Source organism: Limulus polyphemus, unplaced genomic scaffold (assembly GCF_000517525.1).
Source record: "Limulus polyphemus unplaced genomic scaffold, Limulus_polyphemus-2.1.2 Scaffold1121, whole genome shotgun sequence".
Taxonomy (NCBI): domain Eukaryota; kingdom Metazoa; phylum Arthropoda; class Merostomata; order Xiphosura; family Limulidae; genus Limulus; species Limulus polyphemus.
Window position 1 is genome coordinate 326,784 of NW_013666731.1, and position 11,751 is coordinate 338,534.

The 11,751-nt window shown below is 37.2% G+C and overlaps 1 protein-coding gene across 1 annotated transcript in view; it reads right to left on the minus strand.

Annotated features, from left to right (window-relative positions):
• LOC106462224 (FRAS1-related extracellular matrix protein 2-like) overlaps positions 1–8,055 on the minus strand; it is a 137,721-nt gene extending 129,666 nt beyond the window's left edge. Inside the window, exon 1 of the mRNA XM_013922123.2 lies at positions 2,888–8,055. Coding sequence (XP_013777577.1) covers positions 2,888–7,841 — 4,954 coding nt within the window. The 5' untranslated portion in view covers positions 7,842–8,055. The remainder of the gene's footprint in view (positions 1–2,887) is intronic.
• Positions 8,056–11,751: the final 3,696 nt, after the last annotated feature.

An 11,751-nucleotide genomic window follows, 5' to 3' on the forward strand; every position in this document is an offset into this window, starting at 1 on the left:
TACGAAGTTATACGGATGGTAGTAGACTGATCCAGAATGACAGCCATTACAATCCAGGTATTGGATGGTAGGTAGACTGATCCAGAATGACAGCCATTACAATCCAGGTATTGGATGGTAGGTAGACTGATCCAGAATGACAGCCATTACAATCCTGGTATTGGATGGTAGGTAGACTGATCCAGAATGACAGCCATTACAATCCTGGTATTGGATGGTAGGTAGACTGATCCAGAATGACAGCCATTACAATCCTGGTATTGGATGGTAGGTAGACTGATCCAGAATGACAGCCATTACAATCCAGGTATTGGATGGTAGGTAGGCTAATCCAGAATGACAGTCCTTACAATCCAGGTATTTGATGGTAGGTAGGTAGGCTGATCCAGAATGACAGTCCTTACAATCCAGGTGTTGAATGGTGGATTAATGATCCAGAAGGATAGCCTCTTGCAATCCAGGTGTTGAATGGTGGATTAATGATCCAGAAGGATAGCCTCTTGCAATCCAGGTATCAGACGGTGGATTGATGACCCGGAAAGACAGCCTCTTAAAATCCATATATTAAACACGTTCGTAGAATAAAAAGTACAAACAAAACAAATAACGTATGCATAATCTCAGAAACGCAATTATTGACACAAAATATTATACCAGATAACTATTAGTGAAGAAACATTAATGAAAGAAATAAAAACAGCAGGATTACTCATCAAATGATGTAAGTACTGGATCATAACATGTAACCATCCCCTACCCCAAACAAGAAACCAAAAAAATCCAAAAACGTTTATATGTTCAACACAGTAGACACACCAATGGCATTCAACTACACACTAAATACATACGTCTCAATAAAGAAATGTGTTAATAATGACAGTGGCATCTTCCTGAACTTTTAAGCCTTTCAAAGTTTAAATATAATGAGAAGACATTGAAAACACACCGCGTATGGTGGTTATCACCTATCTTAGGTTAAAATCTCACTTACGGCAGTTAAATTAATAATTAATATTTCCTAACTAAACAATTCTCTTTTGTCATTCAAATGTTACGATGGTCATTCATCTCGAACTTTGGAGGGGGGGAGGTGGAAGTCGAAGATCTTACTAGTCACCTGAATATTCCTTCTACACTTGGTTTAGACTTTAAGCCAGGAAACATATGAAATATGTAAATGAAGTCATACAAATTTATATGCTATTTTTTTATGACAAGTGATATGCCTATTAATTAATAGTCTTGCCTCCTAGTCAATTGCCACTGCTGTTATGGCAAACAGAGAGACCCCCAAGAAACAGTTACGTTATCCGACAAGCGTTGGAAAGTTACATACACGCGCGTGCGAATTACCTATCTTATTTAACGTGTACACCATTTTTCTCCTCAGGAATATGAATAAACTATGAAAAAAAGCATTAAAAACACAAGCACTATACGAAAGTTTTAAATAAGTTAATAGTCATTTACTGCTTCCAGAAATACATTTACAATGACGTCATATGTAATAACATAAACTGAAACTAGTTTAGCAGGCAAAAGTGTTTGGTAATAATAATAACAACAGTTTGCCTTGGAGTCAATTTCAGCTCTTGAAACACCTGTATATACTTTGAAGCCTCGTATTTCGAGCGTGGAAATAATACGCTGGGCATTCGTGTAATATTCGCCGACGTACTTTAACTTGTCTAATATATATATATATATATCTACAACCTATCAAAACCCATGTTTTTGTATTGTTTTTAAACGTGTTAAAGAACAACTAATTATTTGTATGTTTGGGAATAATAATTATGTTATTGTAAGTTTTTAAATACATGTAGTTTACTGCAGTAACATTTACAGAAATATTAACAAACTGTCAGTTGATAGTTATTATTTACCGTTCTAGAGAACATGTGGACGTTTTATAGAGTTTATTTCCCTTGTATGGTGATTTCTTTTACAAAAAAGTTTTTTTACCATCTACATAGTTCCACAAAGTATTAAACCAAAGTTATGTTATCATTCCTATACGTTTGAAAAGAAGGCTTTTGTTCCTTGCAGATTATCAATGATTAGTATATAAGGTCTAAAGATTATAGCCGAGATCGTATCTTTTGTTCAAAATATATATATTATGTTACTTATGCGAAGGATTAATTGCTATTTTTTTGGAAAAATGGGGAGATGATACAAGTTTGATAATCTTACAGAAAGTATGAACATATAAACTAATACATAAGTGACTGCTAACAACATCACTAGGAGCACTGTTATTTTGAAACCCTGTACTGATTTCTTGGCAATCTCTGGTAAAAACCGGAGAAATATATGTCATTCAAAAATAAAAAGTTGAATATTTCTCTATTTTAGAGTAAATAACATTTATTATCGTAAATCTCTGCCAGGAGCAGAGCAGATGTTGAAGATAAAAGCGTATAACGTTTTGCTGTATAATACAGCATTCAGCACAGAATACAGACGAGCGAGACAACAATCGGAAAACTGGTTGTATCCGATTCTTTCCACTGGATCCATATCAGAAGTTTGAGGTAAGGTGGCTTATCAGTAAATGTTAACCGCTCCGAAGTCCATATCAGAAGTTTGAGGTAAGATGGCTTATCAGTAAATGTTAAGTTATTATCTGAAGTAATTATCGGTAAGTTCATATTTGATAAATAAAAATTACATTGTTACTTTGTGATGTATATGTAAATTGTAATTTACTGGACAGCCCAGAATAGAACAAGTCACTACTAAGATAATCATATGCAAAGTAGACGGTGCACGATTATGTATTTATGATGCAAAAGGTAAAGAAGAAATACTCTAATCGGTAACATAAATTTTCTAGTTGTTTCAAACACTGAATTTTAGAATTTAAAAACTAAGATGTTCCTACCTTGAGTGAAGTTGGAAATACTTTCGTTCCCTAAGGCCTTGTTGATAATAACCCCATGTTTTGGTGGCACAGTAATAATGTATTGTATAACAATTTCCTGGCTATCCGAGTCTTCTGCTCGAAGAACTTTGTTAGTAAAGCGGTACCCGAGTTGACCATTGTGTAGTGGCCCGATAGCCGAAGCGCCCCTATTTAACACAACTTGGGGCACATTGTTATCAACTGGTACGATTTCTATTTCAACTGTCTGTGGCCTTCGGGTTTCTTTCGCTGTGTCTGGGTACACATAAAACCCCACGTGAGTGCCATCCGTTAAGGTGAAAGAAAAATTGTCTTCTTTACTTTCGCTACCATCGTGGTGATAACTAATCCTATTTTCTCGTAAATCTTCCATGGTGAATACTGTAATAGGGTAGAGATTGTTATATAATATCTTCCCATGAACTGGGACTTGAGTTATAGTAAGTTTTAACTTTTTATCATCCGTGTCTCTGTCCTCTACTTTCAACTCAAATGGAGTAATAAGTCCTTCACCGCTCTCGAGTATTCGCAGTTTGTTGATAAACACAATTGGTTTCTTGTTGTCCACATCGCTAATTGAGATCCTGAACGTTCGAAACACAGAGTTGTAGCCATCTGTAACCTCAAATTCAAAACTGTCCATCTTGGTCTCTTCACCATCAGTGTGGACATAGTAGATCTTGTTTCCAGCGAGATCCATTTGAGTGAATAACGTCACTGGAATACCTGGATTGTCGGTAGACTCCAGATGCCCTCTGGTTGGATCCCTGGTTATGATGAAACTTAGGTATTCATCATCACTGTTGAGATCGCTAGTACTAAGAACATCTGTTGTCAATGTAACCCGTCCCCCTTCTGGAAGTTCCACGCCCTTATTGATAACATCAGGATATACTAGATCGACCCCTTCCACGGAAATCCAGAAGTATCTGTCAACATAAGTGTTGCGACCATCAGTAACATCGAATTTAATCAGATCTCTGACACCTTCCCTTCCTGTGTGAACATACATGATTAATTCTTCATCAATATCGCCCTGTGTAAAGTTGGTTCCCTTCGTTAGGTTGAGGTAAGGTAATCGAGAAATGGGATCCAACAAAATAAAATCGCCATGTCTAGGTGGTTGTCGAACTACAAACATTATAGTGCTGTCGTCAGTGTCTATGTCCTCTGCTTTAAGTAACCTATTTGTAACTAACTTACCCTCTCCTTTACCTACCTCCAAACCGTCATTGATTGCTAAGCGAGGAGTTTCATCATCGACAGGGTAAATCATAACCTTAACCTTTTTACTGGTATTATGTAACCCATCACTTACTTCCAATTCAAACTCATCTTCCTTAGTTTCAGAATCATCGTGTTCGTACATAATGTTTGAGCCATAGGATATTTGGTCTAGGGTAAAACTATCAATTATTTCGTCTCCTGTGGCCAACTGGACCACGATTTTGCCATGCTTTGGTTTATTCTTAATTCTGAATGTTAACGTATTCTTTGGGACATCCAAATCGTCTGCATTAAGAATTGGCAAGTCGATACTTAGTTTCATGCCTTCTTCAACAACAAACTCTCTCATAAATATCTGAGGGATTTCGTCATTGGTTGGTTCAATCTGAACTGGAAAAATAGATCTAGGAGAAAAGTTTATTCCATCTGAACAACTGAACGTGAATCTGTCATTGGTAGGTTCCACCCCCTTATGGACACTCTGAACATAATTTATAAATCCACTTTTTATATCGGCGATCTTGAAGGCAGTGACAGGTATTCCAGCTCTAGACCTTTCAGAACCTGGACCAGGAGATATATTTTCTACATATCCATGTAATGGCTGCACTAGAATAGTGCAAACTATATTATCATCCTTAGTGTCTCTATCGGTAGAATTTAAATGAAACAGGGTTATAGTGGCCTTGTTGGCTTCAGGAACGACTAGTGTTGGTTTTACAGTTACAACAGGGGCTACACTGTCCACTGGTTCAATATTAACTTTGACGTGGATATAATCAATTTTATTACCTCCCAATAGCAGGTCATTGGACATATCAGATATAGATAAATTAAAGGTATCTACAGTGCTGGTTTCTCCTATTTCAGCTCCATTATGTATATAAAACACTCTCTCGCTTTCCATATCACCTTGGGTAAATCTGTCAGTGTTGACTCCATTCAGTTCAATCCTGCCCTGTCTTGGAGGGTAGTCAATAAGAAATGTTATTTTCAAGTCTTCTGTGTCTGGATCAGAAGCTTTAATAATTTTCGTGGTGATGGGTGCTTTGCCACCTTCCTTCACGTTTACAGATGCACCAATTGTACCCGGAGCTATCTCCAGAGCAGGTGCTTCGTCATCAATAGGACGAATTTGGATATTTATGGTTATGGGAACTTTGTGTATGCCATCTGATATTTCAAGTTCAATCTTATCACTATCCTTCTCAGCTCCATTATTAATGTAACTCACAAGTCCATTAGCAATATCTTTCTTTGTGAATGTAGCACCTTTTCTGAGGTTTTTAATTCCATAATTCAAGATACCGTGATTGGGAACTTGTTTAACAGTAAAAACAATGGAGTTAGGTTCTGTGTCGACATCATCAGCATCTAAAACATTAAGACTGAGTGTCACAAAACCATTTTCAAATACTTCCAGTCCTTTATTGTAGATAACCGGTGGCTTGTTATCCACAGGTTTCAGCCTAATGGTGAAAGTTTGTCCAGGAAGAACGTTTCCTATCGAATCTTCCACTTGAAACTCAAACTGTATAATTCGTGGGATGATACCTAGTTCAACTGATGGGGGCTTGTAAGCTATCTTATGGTGATTAACTTGAGCTTGAGTAAAGTTAGTGACTTCTTGGTCAGGAGTTTCGGATAAAACTATCTTTCCTGGATCTAATGGATTGTTTGGGTCAGTGTTGTATGGTTTACGTGTGATCACGTACTTCAAGTATCTGTCTTTAGTATCCATATCTGTGAAACGAAGATGCTTTTTTGTAATGACAGTTTTTTCAAATTCGTCCACTACTATTTCAAGAGGAGTTCCTAAATATGGCTCAGGAGGTATATTATCAAGGGGCATAATTTTGATAACAAATTCTTTGTCTCCAGATTCATTCGGAGGGATGTTATCATCAGATACACGAAATTTGATGCGGTCTATGATGGGCTCAGTTTTGTGGTCACCAGTGCGTCTGTAAAATATGCGACCTTCCAAAAGGTCCTGTTGTGTCCAGGTTGTGATGGCTCTCTTGTAGCTACCATTCACAAATTGCCAGTTTTGTGGATCAATAGGTGCCTCGGTCTGTTTCATGAATATTTCTCCTTCTGAAGAACGAGGATTTTTTAATTCAAACTTTATTCTAAATTCATCACTGTCAACATCAGTGGCACTCAGAACAAATGGGGTTATTTTCATTTCTTCCTTACGAATGGTCACACCAGTGTTCACATTTAGCACAGGTGGTTCATCGTCTTCAGGATAAACAGTGATAGGGAAAAGAAATTCTACCTGTTTAACACCATCATCTAGTTTAAAGATTATATTATCACTATAAGTATCACTACCGTCATGTTGATATGTTACCAAACCAGCATCAAGATCAGCAGGTGAGAACTGTTTCACTGGGCTACCCATCAACAGTAGCTGACCATGTCTCAAGCCATCCTTTACAGACACAATGACATCATCAATATTATTTTCATCAGCTATTTCTAGGTTCTTTGAACTCTGAAGCTTCCTGGACTGGCCTTCAAATAGCATAAGTCCAGAATTTCGTGTAGCTAGAGGCGCCAAAGTGTTCTTAGGATGGACAATAATCATTAAGCTAAACGGATCTGAATTCAACCCTTCAGCATCTATTACTTCCATCTCCACTCCAAAAGTCCTTTTAATGTCAGAATCAGATGCAGGAGGTTTATAAGCTATCTTAAGGTCATCCAAGTCTTTTTGGTAAAAAGATGAAATGGGAACATTCTGATCATCAGTGCTGACGATCTGACCCTCTCCATAGCTTAAGGGAGACGTGATATTGAAGATAAGTTTCTCTGGAATAGTCTCTGAATCTTGCGCTGAGAGTATCTGAGGGGTGATAGCTGTCATAATAAACTGATTTACGTCCATTAACAACAGAGAGCTGAAACTTGGCTGAGGAGGGGTATTGGGCTGGCCATCTTTTATCCTCACAGTCACTTGGAAGTATTCGTGTTTAAGTAAATTTCCATTAGAATCGGTCACTCTTACCACCATGGGAATGTAATCCTGATTAGGCGAGGAATAAGACGTATGTCTGTAGCGGATATCCGCCTGCAGAAAGCTGTCACAGTTCTGCCTCACTCCACTGTTGGAGATATTTACAACCTCCCCATATCGTGGCAGTTCCTCACTTTCAAGAACCATCACCTCACAATCCTGTTTGTTCTTGTCATACGTAAACTGCAGTGCTTTATTATCAATAGGCGTGCTTACTCCCAGAAGGTTGTCTACTGTAATCGGCATGTTTCTGGTAACGACTTCCAACTGATCAAAAAGTACCTGAACATTTATAGTAAATGGCACAATTATGGTGTCATCGGCTGTATCATAACGTAGCAGTAGCTTAACCATATCTTGAGGAGGCGTGCGAGCCCCAAAGTGGGAGTACTGTACCTCCCGAATATCAAACTTACAAGGGAAGTGAGAGGGGGTCAGCTTACCTGGCCGTTGAGAAAGAGGGTCATTTTGAATAACCTTGACAGTACATCTATCTCCATCTCTGACCCTGATTTCCAGATCTTTCACGGGGTCGACATAAACAGCCCTGCCAAAGGGTACTTTTATACCACTATTAGTTTTGACCACGTCCTGCTCGCTCAAAGGAACACCTGGTAGGTATTCGTGTGTTTGGATGGCGAATGAGACGAGAATGCAAAATATAAAGCTTACAGTCCAACACATATTTCCTGGATATAAACTTATAGCGCAAAAAATAAACACAGTTCTGATAACTTCCTGGCTAGGCAGGGACGGTATACACTTCAAGATGTCTCAGGCATTCACCGTGTTTCTCCGCTGTATGGGGAGCCGCCTTATCTTGCTCGCTTTCTCTACGACAGCGCCCGTTGAAGCTAGTGGAACTTCATCTCCTCGCGCCAGCCAAACCACTGCTTGTGCCAGCAGTAACACCATGCGAACAACTACGAAACCACTACGGTGACTTGTACATGAGGTAAACTCCTAGCTGTACACCCGCGAACCCAGTTGACTATACGTATGTTGCCCAATTTGGAGCAAGCGTTAGAACAGTTCACTAGGACAAAGCAAACTTCATTTTCTGTTGTTAGTAGAGTAACAATTAACGTTGTTGTTGTTTTCTCACATACACGCACATTTATTTTTCATTTTTCTGATAACACCATATAAATATATTGTTTAGTATTCAAACAATTATTTGACTAATAACTGCGATAATTCAAACTTGGTCACACTGTTAAGTACAAATCTGCACAATAGGTTATCTGTGCTCTGCCCACCACGATTATCGAAACCCGATTTTTAGCATCACAAGCTTGCACTGAGCCACTGGGGAGGGGGGGGGGCAAAATTAATCCCACCGTTAGGTATAAAAAACACTAATGGTTAAAAATAGTATCTGTTGTAATTCCCTTTTGTTTTTAAACACTGTAATTTTCATTTACAACAAACTGACTTTTCAACTGTTTTAAAAATTTCTCCAATTCTTAGTAATATGAAAATTTATATGTGCCGAGTCCCAAAAAATACATTTATTTTAACATCTGTTTACTTATAAAGTAAGTAATCCACGAAACGAGGATTGAAAATCATATTGCAGCTTATTTTTAAATGTAGAAGAAGCTAGTTTATACCTGATAGATAGCGTTGTTCACTGATTTATGTTCATTAACGATAGGGAGCTGTAACTTGACTGAAGAGGGGTATTTGGCTGAACATTCTTTGTCCTCGCAGTCACTTGGAAGTATTCGTGTTTAAGTAAATTTCCATTAGAATCAGTCACTCTCATTACCTTCCCGTGTTTACCCTCACACGTGAAGTTAAAATCAAATTACACACAACTTCTATGAATTATTATTTTCTGTTGTTGTTGAATTTCGTGCAACTCAAAAGCAATCTGGGATAGCCGTCCTTATAATTTTGAAGTGGTAACTAGAGGGAAGACAGCTTAGCTAACCCCACCCATTGCCACCTGTGGGGCTATTCTTGTAAGAGCGAATAGTGAGATTTAACATCACTCTTATAACTTATAACTCATCTTCTCTTTATTATTATTATTATGATCACGGAACCTCACATCCACAACCCCGTATGTTACCCATTGAGCCACGCTCGACCCTAAGTCTGTAAATCTGGTTAAGAACTATCTGCTGTGTCCACCGTGGGAAATCGAACCCTGGATGTTAATGTTGTAAATCCAAAGACTTAGCAGTAAGTGGACACTGTTCCACCGGGGGGACATGGTTGGTAAGAAATCGTGACAGGTAAAATAGATGAAATATATTGTATCAGAAAGTTCTGTTTGTTTGTTGGTTTGAAGTTATGCACAAAGCTACACAATGGGCTATCTGTGCTCTGCCCACCACGGGTATCGAAACCCGGTTTCTAGCGTTTTAAGTCCGTAGACATACCACTGTGCCACTGGGGGGGGGGGCACATCAGAAAGTGAAAGAAAGCGTAAAAAGTCATAGAAATATTACAAAGAAGGAAATGGGGGGAAATTATTATTCGGGATTATGACATTTATGGTACCTTAAAAAAGGGGGCACAATATAAATTAGATTGTTAGGGAATGTCAAGGGGAAAAGACCGAAACGTGCGTTGTGATTTTTTTGAAAACTGTTTGTTTGTTTGAAGTTAAGCACAAAGCTTCACAATGGGCTATTTGTGCTCTGCCCACCACGGGTATCAAAACCCGGATTCTAGTATTATAAATCCGCAGACATGCCGCTGTGCCATTGGGGGGGGGAGCTTTGAAAACTGAAGTGTCCATTTTAAACATAACATAATTTTAAAATTATCAACATCCTATGTTTTTGATTAATTAAGTATATATCAGCACCAAAGTTTGAAATAAGTCGGTGGTCGAAAACGCATAATTCATATTGCGATTATGGACTTAGGAACTGATTGATACACATGAACTGCTAATGTTGGATTTCATATAGGTATACCAGGATAAATTTGGTTGTTTGAAAACAAATCATAACGCCACATAATTATTTTGTTATATTCATTTTTTTTTGTAATTATCACATTTTTTAAAACGCATAGAGGATAGATAAGACTTTTAATTTTGGTTATGTGGCCAGAAATGGTATTCCATGGTTGAACAGTGTGTCCTATTCACCATAGAAATGATACAGAATAATATTAAATGTTTAGCTTCGATGATTACACACAATAATAAGCCTATTGATAATAAGACGTAAGAAAAGTCGCATGCGTTTGTTATAATTTAACAATATATGCTGACAAACATTATACCATAAGTATGTGTTATTTATTGGTTCTAACGTAAGATAGAAAAAAAACACGAGAAACTGCTTTGGTACGAACACCATTTTTTTATCTTTTGGTGTAAAAGAACTTATATCATATACAAATTAACTTCAGTATTAAAGAAATATATATATGTTTACTGTTCACCACAGTGTTCTGCTTTTTTGGAATTAATGTCTCACCTGTTTTCAGAAGTTGCTCCCAGTTTTAGAACGCACGCGCGCAAAGTGCGTGTCGTCTGCTGAGGAGGTTACTTAGTTTTCTGGCCTTGAAAGTTGGTGTAAGAAACTCTGACGCCGTGTTAGTTCAGTGAATGTATTTCGTCAGAAATTTATTGTACTGTAAATATATCTAAAAAAATATATATATATATATATATTTCAAGCCCATTTGCACCAGCTAATTATTTAGTGTTGTTTCTCTCAATTTACAAATAAATAAATAATCATATAAAATAAAATATACAAGTGTAAAAGTATTGTCCAAACTGTTTAAAAAAGCATTTAATATAAGCATAGTTTCAAATTAAGTTTCCTGTTAAATGTTACAAGCTATTGATTCGCTATATTTGATCCGTGAAAAAATACAATAACAGCAGCGAATATTTTTATATCTAACATACAGTTAAGTGAGTTTCAGTTTCTTCTTTTCTAACCAAATATATCATCAAGTCTGAAGTATTAATTTATAGTTAGCATTTACAGCGTTCGTATGTGAGGCGACCATTAGGTCTTAGAGTACTACTTTTTCTATTGTGTTAAATTTACTAAAAACGTAAGAAAAAAAATTAAATTCTTCTTTATGATAGACACCTGTTTCGGTGAACTCACTAAAAATATTTTCCCAATAAAACAATGAAGATACGAAATAATTGAAATATTCGTGGCTTTTTTGAGAATTTAAGGTTCATCTATTTTTCTCAACTTCATAAGTTTGTGTGCTTTGCCCCCCCCCCCCAGTATCACAGCGACATGTCCGCGGACTTACAACGCTATAAACCGGGTTTCGATACTCTTGGCGGGCACAGATGGCCCATTGTGTAGCTTTGTGATTAACTTGGTTTTCGCAGTCTTCAAGATTTTATACGAAATTATCAAACCATTGTAAAGAATTAATTTTTTTTGTTTTTTTTTCTATCAAACATTATATAATATATAGGTAACCAAAACTATGTCGAGCACCTTAACCTCCATTTAATTGCTGAACTGGTAAGAAAGAAAGTTTAAGACATAGATAAGTTTGTTTTCGGTTGTTTTAAAATTTCAAGATGGGACACCCTCCTTATCTCTTGGTTCCCACACAAAGCCGGAGAATTCTTAAAATTACAAACAGC